This window comes from Cetorhinus maximus, chromosome 10 (genome assembly GCF_964194155.1).
Source record: "Cetorhinus maximus chromosome 10, sCetMax3.hap1.1, whole genome shotgun sequence".
Classification (NCBI taxonomy): Eukaryota; Metazoa; Chordata; class Chondrichthyes; order Lamniformes; family Cetorhinidae; genus Cetorhinus; species Cetorhinus maximus.
The window spans coordinates 7,858,872-7,877,486 of NC_135888.1; the positions used below are offsets into that span (position 1 = coordinate 7,858,872).

Here is an 18,615-nt window from a genome sequence, read left to right on the forward strand (position 1 = left end):
GAAAACATTTTTTTCATTCTACAAATAAATTAATATTAGCTTTTGTGAATTTCCTTGTGTTATCGAACTTGAGACCATTCAGGATTCAATGGCTGAGGGTGGTCTTTATATTCACTAAGACATTGGGAGAACTGATAACATTTACTGTTTAATAATTAAACATTTTGTAAAAATGTTCCAAATAGGCAGAGTAATATTTGGTGAAATTATTGATCAATATCATTAACGGACCAGTAGGTTTGAAACCTTTTTGTTTCAGCTGTGATTTCAGGTGTGTTTTGGGACTGTTCACTGCTGTAACTGTAGGGACTATAGGGCTTGAAAAATTCAATTAAATGCTATTTTTGGTGCCATATATTTGGTCATAAACAGTATCCACTTATTGATCTATTGATTTCTATTTTTGGTGGTGCTACATGAAACTTATTTTTGAAATTGAATGCTGTATTGATTATTCTTTCTTTTATTTAAATATTTTATTGCACTCAATGATCATAAGATGATACACATTTACTAGTTAAGTGTGTAATCAGCATTCTGCATGGTGATGTGTTAGTGTCACACTGGATGAACCTTTTCTTGTTCCGACCACATTTTTCATCCTGTGCATATGTTAGCTGCCCACTTATGCATTGAGGACTGAAAACACATTTCAGTGTTTGCTTTTTGTCATAACATTGTCAGCAGAATAGAATCGGAATGACTGGATCAATGCATGTCAACTACTCCTATCATGCCCGTACCAGCTGTCTCAATCCATGACGTTTGTGATTTTAATTTTAGTCAATATTTCTTCCTGGTTTAATAATAAAGGGAAAATAAATCAGCCTTCATTTTTCATTTTTTAATTCTTTCATGGGATGTGGGCATCGCTGGCTAGACCAGCATTTATTGCCCACCTCTAATTGCCCTTGAGAAGTTGGTGGGTGAGCAGCCTTCTTGAACCACTGGAGTCCATGTGGTGTAAGTACACCCACAGTGCTGTTCGGGAGGCATTTCTAGGATTTTGACCCAGTGACATTGTAGGAACAAAGATATATTTCCAAGTCAGGATGGTGAGTGGCTTGGAGGGGAACTTCCAGGTGGTGGTGTTCCCCATGCACCTGCTGTCCTTGTCGTTCTAAATGACAGTGGTCATGAATTTGGAAGGTGCTATCTAAGGAGATGTGGGGTGAGACTGTACCTTGGTGGCAGAGGGAGTGAATGTTTGTGGATGAGGTGCCAATCAAGTGGGCTGCTTTGTCCTGGATGTTGTCAAGCTTCTTGAGTATTGTTGGACCTGCACTCATCCAGGCAAATGGACGGTATTCCATCACACTCCTGACTTGTACATTGTTGTTGGTGGACAGGCTTTGGAGAGTCAAGAGGTGAGTTACTCGTCGCAGAATTCTCAGACTCTGATACTTGTTGTATTTATATGGCTGGTCCCAATTCAATGGTAACCCCCAGGATGTTGATAGTGGGGGATTCAGCGATGGTAATAGCATTGAATGTTAGGGGTGACGGTTAGATTCTCTTTTGTTGGAGATGGTCATTGCCTGGCACTTGTGTCGCAACTGTTTCTTGCCACTTACCAGTCCAGGCCTGAATATTGTTCAGGTCTTGCTGCATATGAGCACAGACTGCTTCAGTATCTGAGGAGTCGTGAATGGTGTTGAACATTGTGCAATCGTCAGCGAACATCCCCACTCCTGACCTTTTGATGGAGGGAAGGTCATTGATGAAGCAGCTGCCGAAGGTTGGGCCTAGGACAGTCTACATTCTGGACAAATTTATCAAACCTCTCAATTTTTTTTTACTCTCTGATGGCTTAGCAACACTTACTTTTTAAATGAACATCTAGTGATTCCCTTCTTCAAAGACATTTGTCCTTCAAAGTAGCTGCTTTAGATTACTGGTGTTTGAACTGGACTTTACTGTGGTAAGGAAGAGACCCTTATAGTCAGGATTTCAGATTCATTTTACTCCCTCTAAATTTACTCTGTAAAATCACAACAATTTAACAGGATACTGCTGGTAGACTTTTTGCTTGATGTGTCTGGGAAGACAAGCACTTCCCCGCAAAGACAGAGGCTCACCACACTTTCTTTAGTGATTCCAAATATCCACCTCTCCCTCCCCCTGTTGCACACTTCTCTCTCATTTTAGTCATTAACTTTGTATTTGATTGTAAAAATAAAAGTTTTCAGTCCTTTGGACCTGCTGCAGAAAAATATGAGACTGATGCCCCTAAGCATATTTGAAACCTGAACTTCAAATCTCATCCCCTAATGTTTAATGCTGCCATTTAAAAATAATTCAATTATGTCATTTCTTTTGCATTCATGAGATGTGGGGGTCACTGGAAAGGCCAGCATTTATTGCCCATTCCTAATTGCTCTTAAGGTGGTATCGAACTGCTGTCTTGATCCGCGCAGTCTGTGTGGTGAATATACTGTCAGTGCAGTTCGATATGGAGTTCTAGGATTTTGACTCAGTGACAATGAAAGAATGGCGATATGTTTCCAAGTCAGGATGGTATGAGTTTCGGAGGGGAATTTGGAGGCCTTTCTGCTCCTATGCATCCGTTACCCTTATCTTTCTAGGTGGTAGCATTTGCAGATTTAAGAGGTGCTGCCAAAGAAGACTTGGCGGGTTGCTGCAGTGCATCTTGAAGATGGTATGTTCTTCAGATATGTTGGCTTGCTAGTCATTTTAGGGGCAGAGGGAAACCAAACTGGTCTGGAGTCACATATAGACCAGAAAGATTTCTTTCCCTAAATGGCATTGATGAAGCAGATGGGGTTTTATGACAATCCTGTAGTTGCATGGTATTGATACAACAATAACAACAACAATTTGTATTTATTTATGTCTTTAATGTAATGTCCCAAGGTGCTTCACAGGACCATTATAAACCAAAGTGTGACACTGAGCCTTGTAAGGAGATATTACGTTAGATGATCAAAAGCTTGGTCAAAGAGATAGGTTTTAAGGAGTGTCTTAAAGGAGGAAAGTGAGGTGGAGAGGTGTAAAGAAGGTATTCCAGAGCTTGGGGTCGAGCCAACTGAAGACATGGCCACCAATGGTGAAGCAATTAAACTGGGATGGATGCACATGAGGCCAGAATTAGAGGAGTGCAGATATCTTGGAGGATTGTGGGTTTGGAGGAGATAGGAGAGAGGCATGGACATGGAGGAGTTTGAAAATGAGGAATGGAATTTTAAAATCAAAATGTTGCTTGACTGAAACCAGTGTATGTCAGTGAGCACAAGGGTGAACAGGAATGGGACTTAGTGTGAGACTTGGGCAGCAGAGTTTTGGATCACCTCAAGTTTGTGGGAAATAAAACCGAAGTATGACACTGAGGCACGTAAGGGGATATTAAGTTAGATGATCAAAAGCTTGGTCAAAGAGATAGGTTTTAAGCAGTGTCTTAAAGGAAGAAAGTGAGGTGGAGACCAACCAGGAGTGCATTAGAATGGTTGAGTCTAGAGGTAACAAAGGCATGAATGAGTGTTTCAGCAGCAGATGAGCTGAGGCGCAGTTGGATGATGTTACGGAGGTGGAAATAGGCGTCTTAGTGATGACATGAATATGAGGTTGGAAGCTCATCTCAAGATCAAATATGACACCAAGGGCAGAATTTTTTGTCCTGTGGGCGGGTGCACACCCGACCCGATTGGGAGTAAAATAGTGCGGGATGATGTCGGGCAAGTGTCCCAAAGTCATCGTGCATTTGCACGATATTTCACTCGGGTGCACGCCGGCACCCGCAATTAATTAAGCAGCCACTTAAGGCCCTTAACAGTCCAATTGACTTTGACTTTTCCTTGCCTGTGTGATTTTCTGCTCATCACACAGGCAAAACAGGTAGGCAGCCAGCCGACATTTTCACAAACCTCATCCAAGGGCAGGATAAAAAGGGTCAGCAGCATTGCCATTGTGAGTAGCGAGGAGTATTGGAGATAATTTGCAGCTGGTTGCATGTTTGTACTTGGCAGCTTCATCTCTGCTCGGGCCTGCATTCTTAGCATTTCGAGGCTTTATTTCAGGACCCATTGCTGTCTGTCAGGCCCCCGGAGGATTCAGACTGTGTGGACCCTTCCAGGCTCCAGACAGCCTTCACTTACCCTGGTAATGGGGATTGTGTTCTCTGCTGGAGGCACCTCCTCTGAGGAGGAAGAGAGGGGCAGAAGGGAGAGGAGGCCAGGTGTCCCTATGCAGCTTCCAGGGGAGGGACCTGTGGGAGGAGAGGCGCAGGCACAAGGGACGCAGACCCAGCAGGAATTCCAAGGCGGAAGGGGCCGCAGAAGATGCCACTATCCTGCTGCCAGGGTTTACAGGCGGCGATGCAGCAACCTCAATATGTGTGAGGTGCAATGCCGAAGGAGGCTCCGCCTCTCGGGTGAGTGTGACCTCCATTTACCAGATGATTGGGCCTGAGATCAGCTCCGACTGTGTGGGTGGACACTCCATGCCAATGGCTTTGAAGGTCACAGTGGCCCTCAACTTCTATGCATCCGGCTCTTTCCAGCGGTCAGTGGGGGAATCTGTGTTATGTCTCCCAATCAGCTGTCCACAGTTGCGTCAAGCTGGTGACAGAAGCTTTGCTCAGGCAGGTACTGACCTTTATTCTTTACCATACGGAGGAGGCCAGCCAGGCTGAACGAGCCAGAGGCTTTGCAGCGATTGCTGGATTCCCCCGCGTCCAAGGTGCAATCGACTGCACACATGTGGCCATCAAGGCGCAGCGGGTGCCTTCATCAACAGGAAGGGATTCCACTTTATGAACGTGCAGATAGTGTGTGATCACAGGATGCAGATTCTGCAAGTCTGTGCAAGGTACCCTGGCAGCTCCCATGATGCGTACATCCTGAGACACTCCCAGTGCTGAGGCTCTTCAGTGCTGCAGCCCGACTAGATGGATGGCTGCTGGGTAACAAAGTCTATCCGCTGAAAAAGTGGCTCATGACGCCTCTATGCCACCCAAGAACAGCGGCAGAGAAGCATTACAATATGAGTGACGCCTCCACAAGGGCAATGGTAGAGAGGACCATAGGTCTTCTCAAGATGCGCTTCCAATGCCTGGACCATTCAAGGGGAGCACTACAGTACCCCCCAGAGTGGTCGTCACTGATCGTAGTTGCATGCTGTGCTCTCCACAATCTGGCACTGGCAAGGGGGGACCCACTAGAGAGGATCTTGACGCAGCTCCACAGGCCACAGACGATGAGCCCAGTAGTGAGTCTGAAGAGGAGCACGGTGAGGAGAACACTGAGGGCGTGAAGCCAGACCTCAGTAACCTGCAGGGAGGCAGGGACACCAGGGACGCCTTGATCCAATGCTCCTTCAGCTAGGCTACCAAAGATCTGTTTCAAACGGATGCCAGGGCTGCCGCCTCCATCCTGGATGTCTGAAATGACCCTTTCATTTGAACCCAAAGAACACTCTGCCTGTGCAATAAAGTTCAGAGCCACTTACGGCCAGCATTACATACTGGCGTTCCCCGCACCAATGAAATGAAGGGCAGAATTTTCTGCCTGTTGGGCGGGTGGGCCCGACCCAATCTCCGGTGGGTGGGGAGACGATCCCCGCCGGAGAAGTGGGCCCCATCGCCATTTTACGTGGGCGGGCCTATGTGCTCCCTGTGCGGGCGGGGGGATTCCCCAAAAGCGAGAGTGTGTTCTTTCGCACATGCACACGAAAGAGTGCACATCTCCCTGAGGCAAAGTGCTGCCTCAGGGAGGTCGCTTACACTTTAAAAAATATTAAAAATAAAAAAAAATTCTCTAACATGTCCCCCTCATTGGACAATGTCACATGAGATGGGACATGTTCATAAATTAACATAATAACTTTATTAAAAATTTAAAAACCCTGCATGAAACCTCATCCCGCCCTTGGATGAGGTTTCACGTTTTATCTGTTTGCCGCCGGGGCTCTAGGCCTGTCCCGCCAACCTTAAGGTTGGACGGGAAGGTACACTAAGTACTTTAATTGATCTGTCAATGGCCTCAATTGGCCATTGACAGGTCGGCGAGCCCACAGCTGGTTTTGCCTTCCTGAAAATTTAAATGGACAGGATGACGTCGAGGGTTCCGCCCGACCTCATCCCGCGTCATTTTATGTGTCGGCGAGCGGGCCCCGCCCCCTGCTCGCCGACGGCAAAATTCTGCCCAAAAAGGTGAAGCATACTCGGGCCATTTGTCATTCTGACAGTTCAGTAACCTTAACAGAAACGTTTCTGGTATTCAACATCAGACCAGTATACATAAAGTAAACAAAAATGAACATAAAATCACCTGTGACCTGTCCCTTTTGTGCTCATGGTGCCTTTACCTTATGTTTGCGAGTGCTACGTCTAGTTGCTTCCCCCCCTCCCTGGCACCGGCACTGGAGACAGCCTGCTGACTCTGCTGTCTTGTTGGCCTTGATGACCTTGGCAGTCGTCCTCTGGCCAGTAGAGCCTATGCTGGCCCCGCCTGGGAGGGAGCAGCCAGTGCCGTGGCTGGCATCTCTCCAGTTGCTGCAGCCTTATCAGATGCGACACTCACTGGCGGAGGGGTGGAGAAGCTGCTGCCATCATCCAGAGCGCCCTGAGAGGAGCCCGCAGAGATGACAGACAGCTCGTGCGTCAACATGAGGTCGTTCTGGACCTCCCTGCGCACCATTGATGGACAGGCACCTGGCTGGGATACTGGGTGCCTCATCCATCTCCTACACTGACACTGACCACCTGAGGTCAGTGCCTGTGTGAGGGCTTGCATACCTGAGTGCAACCTCACGAACTCCTGATTCTGTTCCTGGAGCTGCCTCTCCATGAGAGTAGCCACTCTGTCAATGGAGGAGGCAGTGCGCTCTGCCATGACAGTCAATGCAGTGCTCACACTCCGCATGGACGCCTCCATCACAGAGACCATGGCACGCGCACCCTCATGGATCTCTGCCTGATCCTCCTGCACATCTCGCTGAACGTCCAGCACCTGCCGCTTAATGGACGACTCCAGAGGCTCATCATCAGCCTTTGACGGAGCATCGTCCTGGTCCCAGCAGTCCTCTGACGGCACTCTCTGCCTCCACCTGCACCTCAAGCGATTGTGAAGTGCCCTCACTAATGTGCATCGAGATACTAGCCGCCACTCTAATGCCCACCGAGGTGCTGGTATCTGCGTTGGTGCCTGGTGCCTAAGAATGGAATGGATAAGAGGTTTGTATTCCAGATTTATTTAATTAATTAACTGAATTTTAAATTTCTCAGCTGGGATTTGAACCCATGTCTCCAGATCATTAGCCCAGGCCTCTAGATTACTGGCCCAGTAACATAACCAACCACTTTGTTATCATAGCCCTTTAAAGGCATCTTAATGTATGTGGTGCACTATAAGACTTAAGGTTGTGGGAAGGAGAGTACATTCCATATTATTTGCCAGAAATTTCTTATATTTTAATGTAGATATTAATTTTATTACCAATATAGACATGGTCAGGCCAGGTCTGTTTCTGCAAACTGCTCTGTTGCAAGACTGGTGGATTGCATCTTTGTGTGTTCCTGTCTGGGTCCATAGGGAATAGTTGAGGCAGTGACTTGAGTGGCCTGAAAACATCCCTGATATGCCTGACTTCTAGAAGCCAGCAGGGAAATTTGCATCCCCTGCACATGGTGTGATTTTCTGGGATTGGAATTCTCCATAATGATTCTCAATCTTGTTTAAATTTGTGTAGCCTTTGCCATTTCCTATGGAGTGACCTAGGGTGTTTCCTCTGTGGCACCATGAAATGACCTCAGAGCAAGAAAATTTGACTCAAGGATTGCCAAATCAGCAGTAATTTTCTTTTACTAGAATGACAAGAAATTCCTGGGATCTGTTATTTTCTTCTGTACAAAAGGGGAATGTTTTGAACAAAAAAGTACTTCTAGACTTTGTGTTGATAATGTGTTAATAAATGGAAATGTCCTTGTTTCATCCTCAAAAATGTGATTGTTTATTTTGATAATATTAAATTAAACAATTCACTTTTGCCGCAAATGGCATTGATTAGAAGATAATGTGTTATTAATTAATGAAAGCTAAGTAAAGCTTTATGTGTTCAAGTGCAGGTTGAAGCATCTTCCCTTAACTCAAGTGGAGTTGTCTTGCACGTAGGTATTCATGAGCACATGTAGCCTAATGGAGCTGCTGTGCAGAAACCATATCTTATATATCTCATTTTTAGACCAGTTCATGCCATTCACAGTTTAGGATCAAAATGATGCTAGATATAATTATTTACTTTAATCAACGCATAAAATAAAAGACCTAAATCACCAGCCCAATTAATAATTTACATAATTAACATGCATATTAAACAGGGGCCAGCCTTGCTTCTCTGTTACAATGGCTGGGGTAATGAGGGCTAACAGCACAGCTTTGAGCATAAGTTTCCATGCGTGTGGTGCTAGTAATTCTTGCTTGGATTGACAAGTGCTAGACAGCAGTCACAGCATAACTAAACCTGTTTGGCAGAATTAATCGCTGACAAACGGCACTTAAAGCAACGACATTGTTTGTGTCAGTTATTCTGTTTGATGTCACTGTTGGACTTAATAAATCAATAGTGTCAGTATTTGGTAATGTTTATAGCAGCAAGGTTTATTATTTCATGTGTCTGTCATGTACAAATAGTATTTATCATGACTGCCTATAAATTATTATGGAAAGAATGTTGCTTTACATATAGCATTATCTTATGTTGTTTAAAGAATATTTTTTCTTTAATCTTGTTCTGCATCTTCTTGCCTCTATTTTAGCATGCTTAATCAAATTGGTCTAATGATAGATACCTCATATATGAAAAAATAGTTTATGCTTTGAAACAGTTGCTGACCTTGGCTGGAATGTTCTGGTATTGTGGCTGTGTAACAGAGGGTCTAATTGGTACTCTTATATTGATGAGACATTGATTATTGGTTCCATTTCCAGTAGGGAGGCCATTAGTTATCCTACCACAGTAAATCATTTGAGAATAGCAGCACATCAGTTAGAATGCTAATTCACTCTGCTGGCAGCGACCACTGTGAGATGACAGCTTGAAGAGGGGAATGTTAAAAATGGCAGCAGATTGGTATTTTAAAGGGGAGGGGAAGCTTTGTGCTGACGAATAAGAAAGATGACATTTGGTGTTCACATTTTAACTATATTTGTTGTCCACGTGAGGGTCATTACGCATGACCTACCTTAATTATGCCTCAGGCTGGTCAACAGCTAACTGGGAGTATACCCTTTGGACAAAATGAAGGGAAAAAAGCCTGGATAATTAGGCCAAGTTTAACTGCGGGAGGTATGCAGCCTTGCTGCTGGCTTTTGTATATTCATGACCCAGCTTTATTGATGGAAGGATGGCTTTCAGTGACACTGTCATTTGCAAGTTGAAAGGTAGGCAGTACTTCCACTCAGATGTGCCTTAAAGGGTCTTGCAAGAACCTCATTTGGATGCTGATTACATTCGCATCTGCATTTCTTTGTTTCAAACTGTTTGGTAGACATCTGTTAATTTTAAGAGAGCGGCTTTGGTGCTTCTCCTTGGGGGTTTAATACCATAGTTTAAATCAACCCTTGTTTTAAAAATGTTCATGCATTCCCTCTATAACTAATTTGACATTTCTCAAAAATCAGCTTCAATTTGTCACGTAGGATATAACCTTTCTATATTCAGAGGACAATATGCTATGTATTCACGCCAACTCTTTTTTTGGTCTGGAGAACATTTTCTTTCATTGTAATTGTAGCTAGCAATAAGGGGGTGTGTATCATTGCTTACATAGACACTGATAAAACCTTATTGTTGGAAAGGCAGTTAAAGTTGATGAGAAATTTTTTCATCAGGAAATTATTTTATGCAGGCATATGATGTAGTTCACCCTGTATAGTTGATGCTATTGTTCTGCTCATTAAACCCTAACTAAACGTAAACATTCCAATTTTGTTATCAAACAAATCAGCATTTTTCACATGATGGAAATGGATGTGACACTTGTTCCGGTTTAAGCATTTTCCTCGCTCGTCAGCCACACAATTTATGGCTTAGGTTTGAAATTTATGCCTGCAAGCCCCATCTCTGTATTTACACCAATTAACACATAAACTCTAATTACCCAGATCAAGGGAGTTGGGAGTCCATAAATGGAAAGTGACATGGCACCGCTCAGCAGCTGGCTGAGTGGCAAGGTGACGATAAATAGGAAAGTATCAATTAGAAGACATTGATGGTGATGCATCTGTGAACTGAGATGGTAGGTGTTTTAGCAGCTTTTGGTATCAGTGACTGCTTGTCTACAGCATATGACTGGAAGATTTAGGGATGCTTAACTAATAGCCACTTGCTGAAATGGAAATATTGAAGTTTTTTTGACTTTGGTCATCTTTCTGCATGTTATGTACTTGATGTATCATGTTGTACATTAGTTTAAAATAAAATTTTAGTTGGCGAAAACTTGTTTCCCCTTTTTAAGTTTACGAGTGATGGGTGATTTTGCATAGAAACATACAAAGCTGTTCTTTTCCATGAGCCTCAGCTGGGGAGGCAAAGGTTCTGATATCATTAATGTCACTTCATAGGCAAATTGCTGTGCGTAATATTAGAATGATGAAGGATGGAATTAATACACAAGCAGTGTAGTTTGGAATGGGTGTGGTGTACACAAGTAGCACAGGATGGGATTACTGTGGTATGCTACAGGAAAGGGTCAGTGTAGCACACATGAACAGAAAAGGAAGGGATTGCCGCAGTATGCATAAGTCGTGTATACAAGTAGTACAGGAAGAGGTTGGTGCAACGCACACAAATAGTTCAGAAAGGGATTTGTGCACTCAAACAGTACAAGAGGTGACTGTGCATTTGGTTAGTGCAGGAGAGGATCCAAATTCATACCTTGGAATAATTTTCCAATTTCTGACAAACTAAATCTAATGAAGCTTATCCAATGGTAAAAAAACAAGTACAAGTGTCAATTGAGCCAAAGATTTGAAGATACTACTACTCTGAGTGATTAAATTCTGAAATACTCTTTGGCCAAACCTAGCCATTTAAAAAAAATGATACATATATAAAACAATGCAAAGCTTGTTTAAAGGAGTAATTTCAGGAACCAAGTTATTCATTCTATAGAGCTTAGTTAATAGAAGTGTTTGGATAAAGGAAACACTTTGTTCACCACAGGGTGCTCTAATTAAGAGGCTTTCATTGTAATTATAGCTGAAAGAGGCCAATTTGACTAGAAAAAGTGGTTTTGATTACAAGAGCATTGTCCATCTTGTTTAAATGGAATAGTCCACACATATACTGACCTAAGTTCCTAGATCTAACTTGAAATAATTCTCTTGTTAATTTGATATGATCTTTCACTTATAAATAAAGAAATTCTGTGAATAAACAACAGTTTAACGTCTTTTTTTTGCTATTATAACATACAGAAGATTGCTATAGAAGATCCAGAATCCCAAAATAGACAACCTTCTGACCTGTATTTAAGTAAGACCCTGAGACACGAAAAATGTTCATTTTTGTGGTAATTTTAACTTATGCTAAGAAGTAGCCCTGTTATTCCTATTTTTTTTCCTGCCTTTTTCCCCTCATCCCTCCTCCTCCCCTGAAGGTAATGACTTGTGCCAGGATATGACTCCACAGACAGCACTGACACTTGGTATCTTGCTAAAGTGGCCTTTCGGCTGTGTTAGCCAGCGAATGTAGTGAAGGATATCGCATTTGAGTTCCAATTGAACCTGTAGGGCACACAGGTACTTAGCCAGGAGTACCTGAGAGTGGTTGAAAATGGAAGCCCTGCACAATGATGAGATACTGAATGTAGACCTGGAAAGTACCTAGACTGTAACACTCAGCAGCACACCATTTACTATATTTAACACTGAGATCATGCTTTTCAGATTAATCCTTTCGAGAAGAGGGAGCGAAGATTTCTGCATTATATACGACAAGACAAGCATTTCTGGTTTTGCCAGAATCTGTAATATAAGGGAGAAGTATTCAGAATAATCCTCTGACTTGACTTAAATTAAGGGATGGAAGCTGAAATTGATTCTGATTTTTTTGTCTTACTTCATTGCCCTGACAATTCCTACATTGGATCAACAGAAAATTGGGGGAGAAAAATCAACATGAATTCGACCTTCCAACGTGCAAGTGATGAACTCCATTGTGGCTCATTGTGTCTCTGTTTTATTGTCTTCTGTGAAAGACATTTTGAAATGCAGGGTGAAGGCTAGGCAATCAATAAATAAATGGTGTTTTGCACCGTTTATTGAATGAATTGTAATACTGCTACAGCTGATTCTTGCAAAACACGTAATTTGGAAAGAAATGGCATGCTTGGACTAGGATGGTGCTTTGGTCAGTTCTCTCCATATAGTCAGATATATATAGTGTGCTTTGTACAATTTCTTTGTCTAATATAGCTTTTATACAGAAGTACAATAATAAAAGAGCTGTAGATAATGTTGCAGTCTGTGGTATGTTAAATACCCGACAGAAGGTCCATTAACATAAATGTTTTAATCAGAGACGCAATGTTATGTATCTAAATTAAAACGTTTTGTGCATCAGTCTGCTGAAAAAGGCAGCATTGTAATAATTAAACGTCTTTGCTTTCTTTAAAAAAAAATTTCCCAGGGCAACATTTCAAAAGTAATACATTGTGTTGACACAACTTCGTGGGCCTATGTTAATGGCATCAGGTTTTTTGTTTCTTGCTACTGCATCCTTTTTTTTTTGCCATAGTGACCTGTTTGTCATTTTAGAACATGAAACATGACCTAATGTTCAACATGTCATTTACCTGAAAAGACGGCTGATTTGAGGGACATGGAGCAGTTCTTTAACAGAGTGCACAGACTCGCTTCAGGGCTGAGTGATAGATTTGCCTGCCTGGAGCATCCCAGTGTGTTTATACATGGCTTGTATGGCAGCTTTCATAAGACATTTACCCCATGATTTGCGATGAGCTTATGTGTGAATAATTAATGGCAATTAATCCTTAATTACAGTAATTAGGCAAGTCACAGGAAATTAAGCTGCAGCTGGAGAAGACCATGTCTGGGAAGAGTATCGGGGCTGAGCGAGTGTGCCATTACTGATAGCATTACTAGGATGAGCAATACTCAGCAGTGATGGCATTTCTGTTGGAGAGCTTGGGTGGGACAAGAGTTAATAACACTTTTAGCAGAACCAGATCTGACATATTTTAGCTTTGAAGCCACTTGTGTGTTCGGGCAGCTGTGTGCTGCAATGCATTTGCAGGCTAGGTATTAAATTCGGCTCACAAACATCACTTCATTCTGTGTGACAACATGCAGTGCAGTTGGCAGAATGGCAGTCTGTTTTATTTATACAACGACAAATTGTAAAGTACAATTTGTGTGGTTTAAAAATTTTCAACTGGTGATAAACTTGGGTCTAAACAAATTTGAGATGAGAAGAGTATGTGGAGGCTCAACTCTTCCATAATTTTAAGTGCAAACAGGATCTCCAATGAACAGTGTTCTTTGATAGGGACAACCTACAACCCACTATGCATTTCTTCTAGCTTAATTATCAGAAAAATATTAAAAGGTAATCTTTTTTCATAGTGAGTTCATTTTAATATGCTGTTCCTGTGACTGTCTAAGCTTGGTGTAAACAGTCAGACCCGGATTTAGTGACCTGACACTGTGACTTGAGCTAAGCTAACCCTATTTCAGGGTAGAAGACAATGAGAAATTATATGTTCTGCCTTCTAGTCAAATTTTGAATAGGATTTATTCCAGTTTAATTTTTTTAGGCCTGTATTCGGTGCTTTGTATTTTTAAATATCAGTCAAGAAAAATAATGTCTGCTCTGACAGACGGCAGGAATTTTCAAAATTACTCTCAACTAGATCTGTTTAGATTCAAAGCTTTTGTAATTAACTAATTACTGTATTCCAATTTAGACTGCTCTGTATGGTGTATCGCATGTAGTATTGAGCAGCTGAAGAAATAGCTTACATTTAGAATGTTTCTAGTTTCCCTCATTTGACCTGCAAAAGTATTTCAAATCACTGGTCATCGATTAATCGTGACATCTATGATGGTGAATTTGAGCTGCGGAAATGGGTTTTGTATATGTCTGAAGGAGAGAATTCAACAGAACCAGGCAAATTACTGTAATTTAAAGAGAGTGTAATTTACAGACTGCCTTTAGGCTAATGCAGAGAGAGGCCAAGGATGTTCAGAGTGAGTGAAAATCCGTTTTCCTCGAATGGGAATGTGCGCTTCAGCTTAGGCATTGATTGTTGCCCAGTTGTATCTTTTGTTCTTGGTTAGAATTGAGTTGTATTTATATTAAAATAATAATATTTAGTGCTTGATTTGATTACTGATTGAACTGAAACCTGTGAAAAGGAAATGGCTTATTCCAGTAATATTATATAAAATACAAGATTCAGCTCCTCTCCTGCCCATCATTTCACGATTTACAAACTAAAGGTATCAAAGACAAATTTGCTTTAAAAGGTGCAGGTGCTCTTGTGGATGCCATGCCAGATATTCCATTTGTTTGCACTGGACGACAAAATGCCGATTGTCTCCCTATGCTAATAGCTATAATATTATATCACATGCAATAAACAATGGGTAACAAAAGTGAAAACTAGTAAATGCATTAATTTTGTTCGTTAAACTAGTATACATTCTAGACAAATTGTTAATTATGTTTTTTATAATTTATAATTAAGGAAAACCAGCCTAGTCAGTAAAAAAAAAGTATTTGGACTAGTTATCAGTAACATTGGCTCAATTTCAGACTGCCATCAGCTCAGTGTCAGATGTGGCTCAGTTTGTAGCATTCTCTCACTCAAATCACAAGGTTTTGGGTTCAAGTCCCACCCCAGGACTTGAGTGTAAAGATCAAGGCTGATAATCCAGTGCAATGCTGAGGGAGTGCTGTACTGTTGTGGTGCCATCTTCCTGATGAGATGTTGAACTGAAGTCCCATTTGCTTGCTTGGGTGGATGTAAAAGAAGGTGGCACTATTTTGAAGAGGAGTAGTGCAGTTATTCCAGTGTCCTGGCTCATATTTAACCCTCAGTCAACATCACAGGAAACAGATGACCTGGCTGTTATCGCATCGCTGTTTGTGGGAGTTTGCTGTGAGCAAATTGGCTGCCACGTTTCCTACGTTGCAATGTGACTACACTTCAAAAGTACTTCATTTGTTGTAAAGTGCTTTGAAACTGCTGCTGGTCATGAAAAGCGCTATATAAATACAGGTCCTTTTGGGCAGCATCAAAATTGCTTGATGTTATGCAGGTTGTAAAATTGGAATCTCCAGGTGTTGAGATGTTGGCCCTCCTTTCTGCCCAACTAACCCTGTCTGTATCATAAGATCATTAACTACCCATCATTGCCATATCTTGGATGATTACTGCAGACATGGAAGTCCTGTTAGTATTAGGGTAAATCCTTCATTATCACCTTGATGGAGATGGCAAGGAAGAAACCTTGTATGCCAGGCTAAATGTATTTTGCTATGTTTTGATGCAAAACAAACACTCTGCCTTCTACTGTTCCTGGCACATACATGCAAAGACTGTGAGAATGTTGTATGGATAGTATTATTACAAACAACTGAATCTGAAATGACTTTTAGCTGTTGCAGTAGCTTTTTTCTTTGTGATGTTGATGTGAATCAGACTGCACTTTAAAGTTGGCCATGTCATCAATTTTTATTAAAATAGTATAGTGTTTATGCCAAAAGTAATAATGTAGCAATAATAATATTAACCAGGAAACAGTAAATTTTTTTTACCTTTTTTGTAATGAAGTTATTAAATAAGATAAGGTAGATTGCTGTAACTGGCAGGCCCACCATTTCAAATCTCAGTTTAGTGATCGAAAAATGATAAGTGATCATGCTGCTTTTTCTACAAATTATATTCCATTATATTAGACAGTTTACATTCATCCAGGATGCGTGAGTACATTCTGTGGTCAGATTAGGGTGGCCACCGGCAAAGGCCAGGAAAGCCAAACGCAGACCCCCCCCCCCCCCCCCCCACCTGGCGCACCAACCCTGATGCATGCTCACATGAAAAAATGGCTTAAGCTTAAGGCCTGTTGATATTAAAATGCCCATGGCTTGGAGCACTGCTGCAATTGCATTCATCATTTTATTGATTAAGTTTAAATAATTACCAGTAATAACTGCACCAGTAACAGCTATATGTATTGTAATAACCTGTATATACATAGTATAATACCTACCTGGAAATATTTTAAATGTCCGACATTGGTATTAGCCAATGAGGCTAGTAGGACAACATCACTTTATCAAAAGGCTACAGAACAGGCCCAATAGGACCTTCTTTTGAGGGCACTCTTGCCGACCTGGAAATGATTATGACTGACATTTAACCAATGACGTTGGTAAGGTGACCTTTTGGCACCAACCTGTCTCTAAGTGGTTGGTTTTGATATAATTAATTTTTGAATCAGCTCCAGATTGGTTGGCGAGTGCCCCTGAATGAATGGATCTTCCCTCAGGCTCGGCTGCGGTGTGAACAATGTGAGCTTCAAAATACTGGGCCTAAAGGTGTCTGGAACCGGAATGGGGCCATGAAACCCATGAAAGTCCAGTACAAAACCCTGGTGCCTGGCCACCCCAGGTCAGACTCGAAAACTGAGTTCTTACACTTATTCAGACAAACCTGTTGATTATATCATCTCTCCCTTCCCCAGATCCTTGTGATTGTTCGATTCATATACTGTGTAGTTAACAAAGCAAAAGAGATAACTCAGCATGTTTGCATACCCATGAAATTATATTTATATTGCCTATTAAAAGCATGCCAGAAAGGCATGGATTTCTATTGGTGACAGTCATAAATTATAAACATTCTATCTGAGATTAGGGTTTATCAGATGGTACTACAAATTTGACGGCGGTATTCTCATCTAAAATGAGAAAGAAAAAAATAATTCAAACTGCAAATACTTGTTTTCAAACTAGTAAGGCAGACATTTAATATTTTTGTAGTATATCTGAATATGCAAGTTACAATTTTGAAGAATTGGGTGGAATAATCCTAATCTTTGGAATTTTTTTACGAAATAGCTGAAGAATTATATTTTTGTTGGAAATGTTTATCCTATTTTGCATGATAAGCTTTGATTGAAATGCCCTTAATTTATAAAATGAATAACTTGTTATGCAGCTGTTAGCTTCAGTGACATGCAGGCATTGAATTGAAACCCCTGCTGATGTGGCCAGGAGTCCCCAGGAGCTATAGCTCAGTGTGTTTTCATTTATTCAGTTTTTCTATCAGCGGAACGTGCAGCCATTTCTCTGCTTAAAGGGTTAATGTAAGGCTAACTTTTGGCCTCTATTTGACCCCTTGATGGGGTGAATTCCTTAAATACTTGCAGTATCAAGTGATCTTAATGTTGAGAGAAGCAGGACACAGGCTCTCCAAAAAAAAAAGCTGTGCCCAAGCTGATCTAGTGGTAAATTACATTTTTGCAGCAAGTTATTTGTGAAGGGCTGGTTCAGCAGCAGTTGGCAGCTTTTAAGTGTTCCAAACTAATTTTGAAGAGAAAATCATTCAAACATTTCAAAAGAATAAACTTTAAAGAGTGGTAACATTGGAATTTCTACAATTTAATCTTTTTTTGATGTTTGCGTAGTAGAAAAGATGAGCTGAGCAAATGAAATTAGCAAAATTACAGAAAGTCTCCATGTCTGAAAATTGATATGCACACAGCAGTTCTGGCACACCTGGTACCTGATTTCATAGCTTTGTATTCACAAATATGCTTTGGGAATTCACAAAGACACCACATTGGTTCTTTGTGAAGAAAATAGTCCCTTCTCCACATTTTTTTAAAATTTAGAGCTTTTCAGATTGTCCATTACAAGATTTATAAAAACTATTTAAGAAGATGCACCATTGTTTCAAATTTCACCATGTTTAAATTTTACATTTTGCAATACATAAACTAATTTCTCCTGTAGCTCTGTTGAATGCACGGAAAAGGTATGACAATTGATGCCATTCTTTAATAATAAGTTGGATGTTTCTCTCCCTAGCCAGTTCCTAAGGTGATTTAATAGAAGCAAATTAAACTGCAGGATCTTAAAACTTACTGTGCAACCTGGGGAGTTTGCTCTCTTTTATTGTAAAGGATCGAATACAAGCAGTTTGTTTATTTCACTCTGTCATAGGAAAAGCATTTGACTTTTCCTGAAAAGGGCTAAATAGATTATAAATATTTTAATGCCATATTGTAACTGTTGAACCATTTCTTCAACAAAACCAAGCAATATAGGCTTTGTGTGTGTTAATGGTCTTAAAATGACTCTTATGAGAAAACAGAGCAGAAAATATTTGATAACTTTGTTTCTGCCAATTTTCTCCCCTCCTGAAAATGTTAAATCATTACTGTGGTGTGGTTTCATGAGTGCGAGCTTCATTGTGGCACATTGCTCATTACTCATACATGTTTCTTTGGAGTGGGCATTGGCAAACTGTTCGCCTGCAGAGGCATCACAGCTGTATTTGATCATGTCCTCTCGTATCCACAAAAGCACACTTCTAACATGGATAATGAACTGGAGCATGAAATCTGG

General features: G+C 41.2%; 1 protein-coding gene across 7 annotated transcripts in view; it reads left to right on the plus strand.

Annotated features, from left to right (window-relative positions):
- The window catches only part of LOC144685431 (pre-B-cell leukemia transcription factor 3), a 222,692-nt gene that overhangs the window by 85,275 nt on the left and 118,802 nt on the right, over positions 1 to 18,615 (plus strand). Inside the window, exon 1 of one of the 7 annotated variants that reach the window (XM_078549916.1) lies at positions 9,204 to 9,395. The exons of the other annotated variants lie outside the window; for them this stretch is intronic. Within the exon in view, the coding sequence (XP_078406042.1) occupies positions 9,359 to 9,395 (37 nt within the window). The 5' untranslated portion in view covers positions 9,204 to 9,358. Of the gene's footprint in view, positions 1 to 9,203; positions 9,396 to 18,615 lie in introns of those variants that run through there. 7 annotated transcript variants of the gene reach the window in all.